Genomic DNA, 14,884 nt, shown 5'->3' on the forward strand with positions numbered 1-14,884 from the left:
AATGAACTCATAATGGAAGTTTTTAATTCCTTGTAGTTTCGTCCTGGCAGGCTTGCACCACTACAAGAGCAGCAGTGCGTGGAGAAGTTTTGGGACCAGGAATGATTTAAACACAACGCTATATTTACAAATTTACATCACACAAGAGAAACCGAGACCAACTGTAGACTGGCTCTCATCGGCGGACGTTTACATGGTCCTACCATCTGTGGGCCTGCTTTAAGTTGCTAAAGAATGGCAATTACGTTTCGAGGGGAAATTTACATCATGTGGAACACTGGAGTCTTGGTGAAAAACTCGGTGATCACCAAGGCGAGGAAGCCAAGCATCGCGGTTCGCCCATTCCAGCGCTCCGCCATGGCTCTAAATGGCCCAATTGATCTGCTGTCCGGGCTCTCGCCCTTAAACATGGGCACCAGCGACGCGTACGCGAATAGCTGTGCCACCGCCAGGAAATGGAAAAGACCAGTGCTCCCCGGCGAGTAGAGTTGCTCCGCCACCGTTTGTCCCGTCATTCGCTCCACCGCGAATGCCCACACCAATCCAATCATTGCCTGCTTGTCAAGTTCACGAAGTTACTTGCCAAGATCTAGAAGAACAACCAACAATCGCTTACCAGTCTTCCGTTGATCGTTTCCGGGCCGGCTCCATCGAACGCCATCAAGCTGGGGAACGATCGATCGCCAGTCTCTGGTCGCCTCTCGACCTCTGGCCTGGGATAGAGCGATCCGGACGATGGCACCGCGCCAAACACTGAGCGCTTCTCCGACTCGTTCTCGGCCTGGTTCTTGAGAACTTCCTCGCGGGTGATCTCCTTCTTGGTGTCGTCGAGGATGCCACTGATGCCGCCATCGCCACCATCCCTGGATTTGTTCGAGGACGCTCTCACTACTAGATTTCGCGAGCTGGAGCTCGTGGGCAATTGGGATTGGAGGTGGAGCTTGTTGGAGATGAGAGAGGAAGAAGAGAGAGTTGCGATGCTGCTGCCTGAGACGAGTGCCATTGTTTTTGAGCTGCGAGCTAGCTAGGAAAAAATAAACTGTGCAAATGAACTACTTTCTTTACATTTGAGATGGCAGATATTTATACTGTATAAGGCCCGTACGTGGCAAAAACTAGTTCCCGGCTCGGCTCGTGTCCACTGTATGTGTCGCATGCCTTGTGCGGTGAAAAAGGCCGAAGGTAAAAATTCTCCTCGAGAAAATGCAAGGTGTATATTACTTTAGAACTTTCGTTTCGTTTTGCAATCGAATTCGTACACGGGGATGCTCTTTTGTCTAAAACATTAACTTAATCTAATCGCGTTAAGTCTTGATACTCTCGCAAAAAATTGGCAAATCTCATGGCGTATCAAACTTGACTGTATCTCTTGAATCATGATAAGAAAAGAGGGAAATGAAGAACCCACCTGCATGCAAGATGTTGGAGAACCCGTGAGCCACTGTGACAACAGTGCTGCCTTTAAAAAATTTGCTTGTCATGAGATGGATCTGTCCATCAGGTGGAGCTGCCACTTGATTATCAAAATGATACTTATCAAGTTTTACGAACAGGAAAGAAAGCTGAAGGAAGGCTTTGACATCATTTGGAAAACCGATCCAAGGCGCTTCAACCTATGTGTCGCCTCATATCAACACTATCCCCTAAGCCATACAGAAAGTTTTACTTTTGTTTGCTGGAACTTTGTTGAATCACTGGTTTGGAGAAACTAGGTGTGAAATTATGGCATGCAATCCCTTGATAATTCAAAGATGTTCTTTAATTTTTTTTCCCAAAAGAACAAATCAAAATCTCCAACATAATTCTGATGGCACTTTCTTTGCCTACTGGGCTTAAGATGGTCCATTTCTTATCGTCCCTGAAATTTTCGCTCAAATTAAGAGTTGATGCTGTTCTGGGATACCTGAGCTTCTAATGTCATGGGACTGTACTTCGAAGATAACTGTGGAACATGGAAGATTTAGAGCTAGATTCTCCGTCGTAGTACGGTCGAAGCTTGCCACAATCCTATTTATTGTTACTGAAGGAAAACACTTATCTGTCAGACTAAATTCCTCGCTAGCAACTTGCTAGATATTTGGTGTTGTTTCAAGTGTTCTTTGGCTGTGGCCTTTTCCCTTTAAAGCTTGTAGAGTTGAAAATCTGATACAATAGAGGCATCTTGGCTACAGATCAAGAGCTCAACTGCCCGGGTCTACTCGATCCCAACCAAGTCACCGTCGTTACTTGTGATCCGGGAAAGTCTTTTCTTTTCGTAGGGTCACCGAACATGGATGAACACTGCCTGTCTCTTGAACCCGAGGAAGAGCTGCTCGTTGTCGGCCCCAAGGGCACCCGGAAAAGCTGCCTGTTAAGGGCAATGGCTGCGGCGCTCTACAGGGGTGGTCCAGAGAAGAGTGTGATCGTTTGTGTGTGGAACATGGAGAGGGCCAGATCGCCGGCTGAAATGGCTACTTGATGGGCTACTCTTTGCATACTCGGGTGAAGCCGGTTCTTGAAACGCTTTGGAAAATGGAAGAAGAGAGGATCCATAGTGTGAGGAGGAGTCTACAAATGTTTCTCAAGGAGAGGGCAGCCGCTTGTCTCCTGAAGCGCAGCAAGCTGTGGCTGCCGCCAAGAGTCATTCGGAGGGAGTAGTGCTCTATCGTGTCAGGGGTTTTACCGAGGTTTATGGTGTTCGTATCTCTACTTATCGTTCTCGTCAACTAATCCTAGTCTTTACAGGAACAAAGAAAAGTCCTTCCTCACTCCGTACTGGGAGCCGTTGTAAGTGAAGATCCACAGCGGACCAAGGACATGGATTTTTACGCTGGTTTCCATCCTCTGTTTCTGGATCAGCTGGACAAGGCTTGCATGGAGATAGCTCGGATCAAGAAGGCAGGCGGACACAAATCAGGGGCGACGGCTGGACAGTTAAGCCAGTAGCTGAGTTGGAGCCACAAGAAGTCTCTATACTTTTGGAAGACGAGGCCGATTGGAATAAGGTGCTCTTACGCTTTATTAATGGTACAATGTCCAGCATCCAGAAATCAGTGCAAGAGGTTGTTGATAGGGTGGAGAAGGATATAACTTGCAACTTCCACCTGCCAGTGGAAATGATCAAACAGGATCCCAGGTACTTACTGTTAGATAACGAGTTCTGCTCACCTTTTGTGGAGCAGATCTACGTAGAGGAGTTTTAAAAGGCCCAAGAGGAGCATGGACCATGGGTGGGATTGGCATTGGTAAGGCCTATAATCGGTTGGTTGGTGTGTGTATGGTTATGTAAGTAATTGTGCGATGATGAATATCTAAACATAGCATACAAATTTCAAACAACTTTACAATTACCATGAAAGGTATATATACATTCCGATCTAGTTCAACTATAGCTGGGTAGACGCTGTGTTCATCTACGGATGGCAGACTTCACTTGATTGGGGTGCAATTCACTGAAAATGTCGACAAGCACAAGCATTCTGAAGAGCAGTTTATGGCCTTCAACGCCCTTAAGGAGTGGGTGCTGGATGTAGTAGCTCTTGTGCAGCCACAGGCACAAGCAGCCACTGCCGCCGCCGCAGTTATTCTTGGACTTTGTGTTTGTGTGTTGTACATCGAGCTACTTCAACACCTCGGAGGGGAGTTACTTCCTGGTGGGACGCTGAATCACACATTCCATGTTATCAGTTTTGACTATGTAATGCTTGGTAGAGCAAATGACGAGGTAATCCAGATTCTCAAGACTATGACTCAGCGTCATGAAGAAGTCAGGAAAAGTGATCAAGTAGAGGTTGTGCGCCTTAAGAGATTTAGACCTGAGCTAAAAAAAAAGAAAAAACAAAAAAGGAAAAAAGACGTGAAAACACTCTCTTTATATATCCGACTTTCTTGTTCTGGAATCCTCTACATTAATTTAATCATCCCAATCTCTCCTTCTTCCGTTTGAAGGAATGAACATCAAGCTTATATGCATTGGAACATGTAAAATCTCGCCGTTGCCGGGGATCGACCGCGTGACAGGCGGAAATACTCACCACTATACTACAACGACATTTACTCTAAATTTCTTCTAGCAAGACTAGAAAACATGACCATTGACTGAAAGGGAGATTTACAGTGCTGCTAGAGTGGTTCGAGTTGGCTGAGCTTTACCTCTTCAACAAAGAGTTACAGTCCATTGTGGAGCCTAGCTAGGTGTGGTTTTATAGTCCGAGCTTGTAAGACTTCGGTGGAGGAACGAGGCAGAGGGCATTGTCTCCAAGCGCTCATCTGGACGGCGCCGCAGCTGCTGTTCTCATCGTCGACAAGAGATCCGATGTATAGAGGAAAATAAAGCCTCGCCGAGGACGAGCTTGATGAATCGGAGCGAGTAGAGCCTCCAGCAAGAATCGGAGATGGCAATCGATTCTAAAGACGGGGAAGTAACTGGAATTCTAGCTCACGATTTGCATTTTCTTCTCTGGAGACCAAGCGGCTGGATGCCTGGATTTCCTCGCTCAATGATCCAGCCCTCGCAGATCTCCTCCAGCAAGAGGCACCGATCAGCGGGGACAGCCCCCCGAAACCCAATGCTTGGATTCTAATTAGATACTATAAACTATAAGGCTCTAGAGAGCCACCACTCGCTTAAAAACAGAGTCTTACCAAGTTTAACCTCGACTTCCTTCTGAAGTTGAAGTGCTGATCGCATACAAGCACCTGGATATGGGCTGCTATAGTCAGTACGACTCATGCTCTCTGATCCCATAACGTACCTAGAAATGAGGTTGCTATAGTCATTGCGACTCATGCTCTCTTTTGTCGTCTTGGTTGTGATTCTGGTTCGAACCGTCCGCCTTGCCTGAAAGCACATAAAATGGCAGGTATAAGAGAAGAAACAAAAAAGAAGGGTATACCTGTACCACAAATGGACTACCTTGTCAGGATCATACGCAGAAGATATCAGCGATGCTGTATCGTCGTTTTCACACGATTAAGCCTGATTGGAAATGGTGAAGAGAAACCCTCAGCTTCATAGCATAGGAATATGAAATCCGGAACTGAGCTGATTGCAAGCTTCCTGATCTCCACGACAACAGCATGAACTGCCGCTCACCTGAACAGCGAGCGCCGCCGAGCTCATCTTGACGGACTGGATGCCTGGCATGGCCTGGAAATGGTTCGTGTTTGTTCCCAGACTTGCCGATGATCAGTTCCACCAGCTCGGAATAGTGACAGTCTAACTTGAACCGATTGTAGAGCTGAACGAATGGTGATTGTCTTATAATTTTTTCTGATGAAGATCTGCTCTATCAGGAGAAAAGCATCTGGAAGGATACCTTTGCCCGGAAGAGATGAGAATGGCCACCTGGGGTAATTTCTGCCGCTTAAGACATCCAGGGCCAGCATTCTTGAGCATCCTCAACTAATATTGCAAATCGTCTCGTGGTGGCGTGGTCTGAGGAAAATGCTCATAAAAACATCCCTTTGCATTTCCAAGACAACATACCGAGATACAAAATGCCTTCTCGAAGCAAATGCCATCCTGGCACACTCCATTAAGATCCCCTCTTGCCACCCTTTGTGAAGATTTGAACTAATCTCAACTACAGGCTTTAACAATTCAAAAGATCACAGCCGCAATTGCACGAGCTGTCCATCAAAACTTAGCTGGACATCAAGGCCCTCGGAATGTTTCAAGTCGGCTAATTGTTTATTTACCTTGTCGTGATCCATCGTGTGCATCATCCCTGAAACCAAAGCTAAGCTCTCAAAACCAAGATAGAAAAAGACGAGTACCTGTAAAGAGCGTGCGCTTGGGATGTACTCTTTTCACAGCATCTAAAGCCTGAAAACAGAGGAGAAGAATGTCTCTCTTGCGAATTTACAAGAACAAATCCAAACCTGGTCAAGAGAAAAATGTGTCGTACTGGGACGATCGGGTCTCAGTGCATCCTGCATGACATGATCGTGAGAAACACTACTAACAACGTCGATCTAGAGGAAGAACGCGAACTTACGACAACCAACAAATCGCAGTTTTGTAGAAGTGCATATGTTTCCTCTGGAATCTCGCTCACATCGCTGCAAGTGGACACGCAAGCAACAAGGACCCTGTCCGACTGTAAATTTGCTGTTTACCTGATATAACACATGTCTGCTATTCGAAATCCTAGAGAACGATATCCAGGGCCGTGCCAAACCGGCAGTGGTGTAACCTGAGCAGTCCAGCAATCATCAAACTAAAGAAACAGAGGATAACATATTCCAGACCTTCACGTCCTCGACAAAGAATGGCTGTTCATCAATCACTTTGAATTGAAGCTTGGAAACTTGCGTTCCCTCCGTGATCACGGTCGGATCAAGCAAATAGTAGTGAGTTTTTCCCATGACCTGCAAAGAACGAATTCGGTCGAGCTTTCACTCGTCTGCGTAAAGAGCTCACAACACCTCCAAATCTCTTTGGGCGACATATATTGGAATCGAGTCTTGTATGTTGTTCGTCCAGTCGCGAAGGTCATCCAAGCCTGAAAAAACACTTGCACAATTGAAAAAGAGTGCCAGAAACTTTACAAACTTACCGCCAATAGCATCCGCATGAGAATGGGTAATAATAACAGCGTCAAGGTGCCTTAATCTGTCAGGAAGATCTCGAGAAATGAGATAGAGAGGGAGGAAAAACAAAAACCATGTCTCACCCGTAGTATGGAAACCATTGAAGCGCACTGTGGTAGAAGAACCTACATAGGAACACGAAAAATTCAGTCTCGGGACCAGCGCAAGTTAGCAATGTCAGTCATCCAATGCAACACCAGAACAGAAAAGTGGTGGAACAATACAGTACTCACAGATGATAGTTTTTAGATTTCGCCGTACTTGCCAGCATCAACGAGTATGTTCATCCTGGTTCCATCGCGCCTTGGGTAGCGTACGATAATGCTTGTGTTCCGCCTCCTGTTCTTATTGCCGACCTGCAAGGCAGCGAAGCAGACCTGTACAAGATCGGATCATCGTGAGCGACAACAAGAACTGCAAAAGATGATACTCGATAACTTACAGGACATCTCTTATAGCGATTTGTAAGACAGCTAACTCTTGGAACACCTTCGCTAGTCCCTGTTCCCAGGAAGATCACATCAAAGAAGCGCTGCTGAGAAGGCAGCCCAGAGAGATCGTTCACTCCAGCCACATTTCTATCCTGAAAACGAAGTGACAAACCAGTAAAACTTAACGAATGTTCACGGAAAAAAATGTAGTCTACCTATAAGAGATGTGAGAAATACCTGGATTGCAGCGGCGCAAAGGCGCCTATCGAGGCGCGGCCACCAAGACGAAGCTAGGCGAGCGGCAGACCAGAGCGCGCCCAATCGAACGAGGCGATCGCGAGGATTTGCAAGCACAATGTTGTGCGGCATCGGCGCCACACACGCCATTCCCCGCCGCGATTAAAACCCCTCCCTCATCGAGCACACATTCTCAACACAAAATAGGGTTCTTACAAGGCGAGAACATTCCATCAGTAAATGTCGCATATTCTGGTAGAGTTCCACCAAAAGCTTATAGAGAAGCTTGGCGACCCCTGCACCCCCTCATAGAGCAAAGCTTCGTTTTTGGAATTTCTATCGACCAAAACTCGAGCCTCAGCTTCTCATCGCGCCCTTGCCTCCCATCGCGCCCTTGCCTCCGCTTGAGATCCGCTGCAAACCATTCCGAGAAATCTTAGATGATCACTCGCTGGGCATTTTCTTACCTGGAGCGAGAAGACCTCTGCCAAGCCACGGAGATCCTCACTCTTTCAGAGTCACCACACTGTAGATCTTATTGGAGTGAAGAAGCGCCACCACCTTCTTCTTGTTCCCCACGAAAACTTGATCCACCACTCTTTCTATGCTCAAACTTCGTATCGAGCACACATTCTTTCATTAGGAAGATCGCCACCAAAAGCTTACGGAGAAGCTTGGGCTGAGGGACTTGACGTAATGCCACCACTTCGGTGGAATGTAAAGCATCTGGCCTTCTCCAAGAACACAGTCGACAAAAGCTAGCTTCTCCGCCAGAGGAAAGCGCTCATAGTCTGGTTTGTCAAGATCGAGCTGGAAAGGACAAGAGAGAATTTTCAGCACTGATGGAAGACCTGACAAACTCAAACCTGGCTAGAGTTTTGCAGCATTGGATCGCTGAAGGGGTGCAAAGAGTCCGAGAGCTCTGGAGAGTAAAGCCTCACGTACTTGGTACCGACGACTTGGGCGAGCAAGTTGTGGTGGGGGTCGTGGTGTAAAGGTGTGACGGTACCGCTGGGACCAAACCAGGCATTGATCGAGTGAAGCTCTCCATCGCCACAAGCACAGTAATCTGGAGTCACTATGTCGCGCTGTAGCTCGGGAATCTGGCAGCCTAATCCTATCAACGGTTTGAACCAACTTAAGACGGAACAAGGAACTCAAAACCACACCTGATCGAACAGCGGATGCTGAGCGAGATATGCTCTTGAAGTAGAGTCTCCAGGATCGTGGATTCGATCTAGGAAGCGAGACATAGTCATGAGCTCTTGCTTCCAGCCTTCCGCCAAGTATGTCTCGCCTACCTGATTGAAAGTTTCGCTCAAGACGAGGAAAGTGAAAGGATGCAACGGTGTTACCTCTACTGGAACTGTCCGGTTTCCAGCGATCTTGTGAAAGTAGCTCAAGTCTTTCCATTTCTCCATCGCAGGCCAATGCGCCATTGTGTCTGTCAAGATTGCAGGAACACCCGGTGCAAAGAGCTCTTGCAGAAACTTTTGGATCGATGGAAATGCCATAGTTCGCATTGGTGGTCCTTGCAGCGATCCCGGCGGCAAGCTTTCAGCCTAAAAAATATCAAAGGATGAGCATCATACACGAAAGGACAAAAAGAAGTACTAGAGGCTACCTGGACTGTGAGCTGATCGTCTCCACGAACAGCAGAGGGTGGTTCCGAAGCTTGCGAAAGCGAAGAGATCGCTGCATTGAGCCGGGGGCGAAAAGCCAAGCCTCCCATCATCAATCCCATATCCAAAACTCTGGTGGCCTCAGCGTGATCGCCCTTTCTGCGCAGCTCCTCCGCCCAGTACACGCAAGCCAACGCATACCCGTCCCGCCAAGCACAATCGACCTGGTGCCAATCCCCCAAATGGAGCTGCTCCCACGCCAGATCGTGCGCCTCCTCTGCCATGGAAGGATCGCTACGGCATTTCCTCATCAGCTGGCAGAACGCAAATCCACCCTGGCGCCAGACGCTCGCCAAGACACTCTCCTCAAGCGCATCCATCCTGCCCTAGCTCTTACTGAAGAGCCCTAAAATCTATCCATAGGGCGGGCTTCTTAGATTTAAAAACTCGCTATACTTCGTCGAAAAACCACCGATTTCTAGCTGGATTTTTGCTGCGGCTTTTGCAAGTCATGCACCACACACAAATCTGCCGCGCTTTTCATCTGGAAAACCACTACCCAAGTGAGAACTAAGCAAAGGAGCAAGAAGAACTTCACCTGGACGAGATTTACTATCTGCTTGATCACGCAGCCGGGAAATGCAAATAGTCCCACGTAGAACAACACTGATTTCTCGGCAGCAGCCGTGAGCACCACCTAGATTGAAACAAGAAAATCAAACATGGAATGCGAGAGAGTTTGAGACATACCTCTGTGAGATCCTTGGAGCCATCTCCCAAGAGATACAAGACGAGGTATAGAACCTCTGCGCCGATAGCGCAGTAGCCCATCACAGCTCGGTACTGATAGTAGAGTCGAAGAAGAAGGCTCTTGCTATCGTTCACGTCCTTGTGGCTGGTTTTGTTGGAGAGAAACGTACTACGAAAGAAAAAATGAAAGAAGTTTAGCCGCATTTGTATTTTCAATCGTTTTGTGAAGAACAAACCTGTACATCTGGAGCCAGTGGCTGGAGATGTCGAGGGCGAGAAGCCCCACAAACAGGAGATATGCGTTCCTGGTATGGAAAACTATCAGAAGAAAAATCCCTCAAACCAAGCGAAAAACTGAGAAATCTTACGAGAAGAGATGCGAAAGGATGACGAGAAGTGCTGCAGTGCTGACCCTGTTGACGAGAACAAAGAAGGAACAGCGATTATAGCTTGATTGAATCAAATTCTCGGCACTACCTATCCGTGACCATGTCGAGAACAGCTCCAAATGTCGACCCTGTAGAGCAAAGCTTTGTTTTACACAAGAAGGCCAAAAAAAAAAAAAAAAAAAAAAAAAACAAACAACAAGGCGCTCACTTTGATTCAGCAATTGGGCAAAGCGTCCATCGAAATAATCGCAAACGAAACTGCGGGCGGGTTTGAGAAAAATGTATGGCGGCATTGTTGTGAAACTCACCTAAAGAAGTAGAGCGCCACGAAAAGAGCCTTGTGGCTAAAGCATATCGCAAAAGCCGTGATGTTTATGAGGATTCTCGCGTACCCTGCCACAAAATAAAACGTAGAGATTGAGGCGATCAAGCGAATCGTGCATACCAATGAGATTGGGAACGTAGAGATAGATCGGCCAGGGCCTCGATGTAGCTGAAGCAGCCATACCTAAACCCTAGCTAACTATTGGTTTCTTGAGAAGCAAGGATCCAAAAAGTCGGGAGCACTCCATATGAATTTTGTGTGTTTGTTTGATGCCTTCTTCCTTACAATAAGTCAAGAACATTGGGATCACTCCCAGAGCGAGGTATCCTCCGCATTTACTACAAGGAGATGATAGAATTGTTAAGTCAGGCACAACTAAGAGGCATCCAATGTTGAATGCTTACAACATCTGAATTTTATTATAGACAAACAAAATAACAATCAAGAAACCTTTGTAGATCTTTGGCTGTCAAATATAAGTATTATAATCTATATGTAAATCTTGAGTATGAAATATTAAAAACAAAACGTTATTTTGTCATAATTAATTTATGGTACTCATTATAATAAAAATTAAATTATTTAGCTAAATTTAAAAATATTAAAATATTTAAAATATTGGTTTGATCACTTTACAGTGATTACCATATATCATTTTTGGGATGATGCTTGGCATTTGCATAAATTTCCTATATGTCTCCAAGGAATGGCATTGCAATGATATAATAGTTTGAATGCACTCACTCATGAGAATTAGAGCATTCTTCTAAACATTTTTAAACATGTATTTAAACATGTTGACAATTATGATGATGCTTTTTAACAATTGCATCATTTTTCTCAATGGCCATTTAAGTTGATGATGCAATTTGGCGTTTATTTCTAAAGTTTTTTGCTTTGTGCGGAGCCAAATATGTTAAAGCAAATCAAGTTGGGAATGTTGTAGTTAACACTTCGTCATATATAATAATGTCTTTATATAATTTTGAAGTCTCATTTTCAAGACTGACAATCTAAACTTTCAAAAACCTTTAAATTTTTTCTTAATATAAATATTGACAAGAGATGCTTTCAACATTAAAAATTTAGTTTGTTTAGAGTGTAAGAATGGCTAAAGAAACTATTATTGCTATTTGCATTTGGCCCCTATATATTTTATATAAGTCTCCACCTCCATTTCCAATGTCTACCAACATTCCACCCTTCTTTCTATATAATAATTGTTGTGAGGTTCTTTCTTTTGTAGTCCCAAGTATGACTGAATAAAATATCCCTTTTCTAAATAATGTTTTAGATATTGCTACTAAAGATGGATTGACTCATGTGTTTCAAGAGTGATGCTAAATGTTTCTTCAAGATTTTGTGAAACTTTTGAAAGAATGAATATAAATTATCTTTAATGTCCTATATAGTACTTTTATTTGGATAAAACAAAAGGCTACATGGGTTTAAAAACTTTTCTAGAACATTGTCACAATTACCCAAAAACTGGTGTGGAAGGTGTGCATAAATGGATGTATAAGAAAATTCAAAAAGAGCTAAGAACTCATAACCATTATCGCTTTATAGTGAGGAACAATATTTCATTAATAAATATTACATCCATAAATACTAAATATGGTACTTTTAAGCCACCCTACTGAAGTTCTAGCTATTAATAATTCTCACACTATAATATTATCTATCCCTCCTTCTATATAAGTAATAAATTCATAATATTAGTAATTATGAAATTTGATAGATTGACACTGTAACTATCTCTAATACTGACACTGTCACTATCACTATCTTTGACACTAACACTGACATTGTCATTGTCACTATCATTATCACATTGACATGTGACATTCTTTTCTTATTACAAGTGGATGCATTCAACTATCTTTTAATGTATCATCAATAAATAGATTTTTTATACAATTCCTTCTCAATTTAGGGGAAGAGTTATATTGCATATGTTGTGCCATGCATACCTAAGAAGACTTCTAGAAAACTAGATATATATTGCATATAAGTTTTTAAAACATCATAAATTACCTCCTAGAAGCAACTGATAGAGAAGGATGAAAACCTCTAAAGACGGCATTTAAAGAACTCATATTCTTCAATTGCAAACACTGATCTACTAAAGTCATATGCTACCTTGACCATTGAACCACTACCTACTTTGTAATCAATGACAACACCTTTAGTTGGGCAATAAAGCTCAAATAAGACATGCATCATTGATGGAGATTAGAACCGATACCCAGATAATGTGTTGCGAATGTCATTATTTATGAGATTTGGTATGATGTCAATAGAGCTATCATGCCCTGGCAAAACCTGTATAACACATTCGCTATCACAAAAACCTTCATTTCCTCTTTTTCAGAATATATGGTAAATCCATATCATAACCTAAATAATTAAACTTTAGAGACAACCCAAAATACAAGATGATTTTTTACCTTTTCTAGCATCACTAGGATGCATTTAGTCTCAACCCCAACACTATCCATGATGCACTTGGAAGAGAACCTCTTGAAGTTGACTCAAGTTGCATATCTCATGAGTAGGATAACTAATAGGGGTCATTCGGGAGAATGAAGGTAATTTGACTAGTTGTGTGAAGGAGAATTGCTATTAGAAGCATTCTTCAAGTGGTCTTCAGTTAGGATGTTCCAGCTTGGGACATCACCATCAGCGTTTAGAAGACCATCTGGCATGTCAAAGAGCATGAAATTTATACTCTTGAGCAGTTGCCTATGGATCTTCTAACAAAAGCGCTCCCACTTTTGCTGGATAGCCATATTCTCAACATCCTCCTTGAAAGATGCCATTAATGAACTGTAGGAGCCAATAAAGATCCCAAATTCACTATGGAATGCCATTGAAGAAACAAGATAAATCTAGGGCGAGAAGACAAAGATAAGATGTGAAATTAAGAAAAATTTACATACTGTCATGTGGCATGTGGTAAATATAAATTGCTCTAGGTCCTCTTCTTAGGCATCAAGACGAGCTAGAATGAAGTTGCTCCCAATAATTTTTGCTACAACTATTTTGAGGAATTAGTCATCTTTACTCTCTTTACTATTGGCACCGATAATGTTGACATTCTCATGGCCATCATTTTCGTCATTTGGCACATCTTCATTGTTGCCTCTTGCAACCTCTTGATGGGTTGGCATATAATCTAGCATCTCCAATTCCCAAGGACAAGCTTGCTTTATCACTACTGGAAACTTCATTGTTGTCAATTACATGTCTCCATCTCTCACGCCATGCATCAAGGGTCAATTACATACTGGTGTTTCAAAAGGAATACCTCTATATCAAAGATACCTACAATAGAATATAAACAAATTGAGTATAGTTGAGAAATTATATGTTACCTGAAAGCTACTCACCGCATGAAGTAAGGTTGGCCAAGCTATTTATCAAATGGAGTTGTGCTTATGGCCTTCTTTAGCAGCTAGTCATCTTTGAGTTTTGTAAACTTAGTGGTGACAAAGTCTTTGAATGGAAGTTGCTCAGGATCATCCCCTATAAAATACGCTAGAAACATATCTCCTTTATATATAATTTGTGAAATATAGATGGTCCTCCTCCTCATAATCTCCATCATATTGTCTAAACCTTTTTCTCCTTCCCTGAGTCTGGTATTAAGGTCATTTAGAATGTGTATCTGCTCCTCATATGTAAGCTTTGACTTTGAGATGTTGTAAATAATTTCATCTAGAGTCTTGTCCGCTAAGAAACAACATTTATGAGTAACCTTCAAGTAAACATAGATAATACTTACTTTTATGATAAATAATCTCTGTTATGATGTCAAACCACTTCTTTGGGAGTCGAGGGTCGGCCACACTGAATAATTTCTTTGTGATGTTGATTTTCTTGTCAATTGTGGCTAAATGCTCTGAGAGTTCTTGATCATTTTTAGCTCGATGCAATTGTGCATATGCATCTTGCTTAACTTTCACCAATAACTGAAGACAACACAAACATTCAGTGATAAAATGTATATTGAGAAGAACATACTATAAACTCTTGAATTTGGTCTTCCCAAGAGGTCACTCAGCCCAGTACTATTCAAACCAAGATGCTTAACCCCAAGTATCCCAGAAACCTTAACCGATTGGAAATGGGGGTGCACTCTTATTCATGGGCCCTTTCCTTCTATATTTGAACCTCTATGGATCATCTTTTAAATTATTCTCTTTAATTGCTTACACATACCTTACTCCACTTGTACCATTTATTAGCATCTTGATGATCTCGTTGATGCTGAATAAGTGATGCTAAATTGTCACTATAGTGGCTATAGATTGCATCCTCATTGAGATTGGCAAGAAATTGAATTTGCTTGATATCATGCACTAGGCTTTTCTTCTGCATTGCAAACTGTCTTATCTTGCAAAACACAAATTGTTAAAAGTGATTGAAGAGGGAGAGGTATTTATACATTAATTTTGTGGTAAGCTATCACAAGCCTTGCCATATCTAGAGATCCTCTCGTGTGTACATGTCCAATCAAAACATTGATGTGATAGACAAGATTATCTTAGAACC

General features: G+C 43.2%; 4 protein-coding genes across 4 annotated transcripts; all 4 read right to left on the minus strand.

The window, feature by feature from the left end:
• Positions 1–123: 123 nt before the first annotated feature.
• On the minus strand, positions 124–1,031 carry LOC112349729 (early light-induced protein, chloroplastic-like). Its single transcript, XM_024684683.1, has 2 exons — positions 617–1,031; positions 124–554 (listed from the first exon to the last, which is right to left on the minus strand). Exons 1-2 carry the CDS (start codon positions 1,001–1,003, stop codon positions 261–263), a joined length of 681 nt encoding a protein of 226 aa, XP_024540451.1. The 5' UTR covers positions 1,004–1,031; the 3' UTR covers positions 124–260.
• A 4,498-nt stretch (positions 1,032–5,529) lies between these two features.
• LOC9657923 (putative hydrolase C777.06c) lies at positions 5,530–7,407 on the minus strand. Its single transcript, XM_002962079.2, has 12 exons — positions 7,242–7,407; positions 7,016–7,156; positions 6,835–6,950; positions 6,657–6,698; positions 6,540–6,595; positions 6,409–6,485; positions 6,232–6,351; positions 6,100–6,176; positions 5,979–6,042; positions 5,863–5,913; positions 5,758–5,806; positions 5,530–5,708 (listed from the first exon to the last, which is right to left on the minus strand). The coding sequence occupies exons 1-12, from the start codon at positions 7,389–7,391 to the stop codon at positions 5,590–5,592; spliced, it is 1,062 nt and encodes a 353-aa protein (XP_002962125.2). The 5' UTR covers positions 7,392–7,407; the 3' UTR covers positions 5,530–5,589.
• Positions 7,408–7,453: 46 nt separating this feature from the next.
• LOC9630699 (lysine-specific demethylase JMJ30) lies at positions 7,454–9,264 on the minus strand. The gene is made up of 6 exons (XM_024683827.1): positions 8,866–9,264; positions 8,597–8,803; positions 8,411–8,542; positions 8,108–8,344; positions 7,709–8,051; positions 7,454–7,655 (listed from the first exon to the last, which is right to left on the minus strand). Exons 1-5 carry the CDS (start codon positions 9,241–9,243, stop codon positions 7,881–7,883), a joined length of 1,125 nt encoding a protein of 374 aa, XP_024539595.1. The 5' UTR covers positions 9,244–9,264; the 3' UTR covers positions 7,454–7,655; positions 7,709–7,880.
• Positions 9,265–9,272: 8 nt separating this feature from the next.
• LOC112349419 (probable CDP-diacylglycerol--inositol 3-phosphatidyltransferase 2) lies at positions 9,273–10,585 on the minus strand. Its single transcript, XM_024683840.1, has 9 exons — positions 10,448–10,585; positions 10,311–10,395; positions 10,211–10,260; positions 10,091–10,130; positions 9,982–10,026; positions 9,850–9,918; positions 9,614–9,782; positions 9,462–9,560; positions 9,273–9,407 (listed from the first exon to the last, which is right to left on the minus strand). Exons 1-9 carry the CDS (start codon positions 10,506–10,508, stop codon positions 9,342–9,344), a joined length of 684 nt encoding a protein of 227 aa, XP_024539608.1. The 5' UTR covers positions 10,509–10,585; the 3' UTR covers positions 9,273–9,341.
• Positions 10,586–14,884: the final 4,299 nt, after the last annotated feature.

The sequence above is a fragment of the Selaginella moellendorffii genome, unplaced genomic scaffold (genome assembly GCF_000143415.4).
Source record: "Selaginella moellendorffii unplaced genomic scaffold, v1.0 SELMOscaffold_1, whole genome shotgun sequence".
Classification (NCBI taxonomy): Eukaryota; Viridiplantae; Streptophyta; class Lycopodiopsida; order Selaginellales; family Selaginellaceae; genus Selaginella; species Selaginella moellendorffii.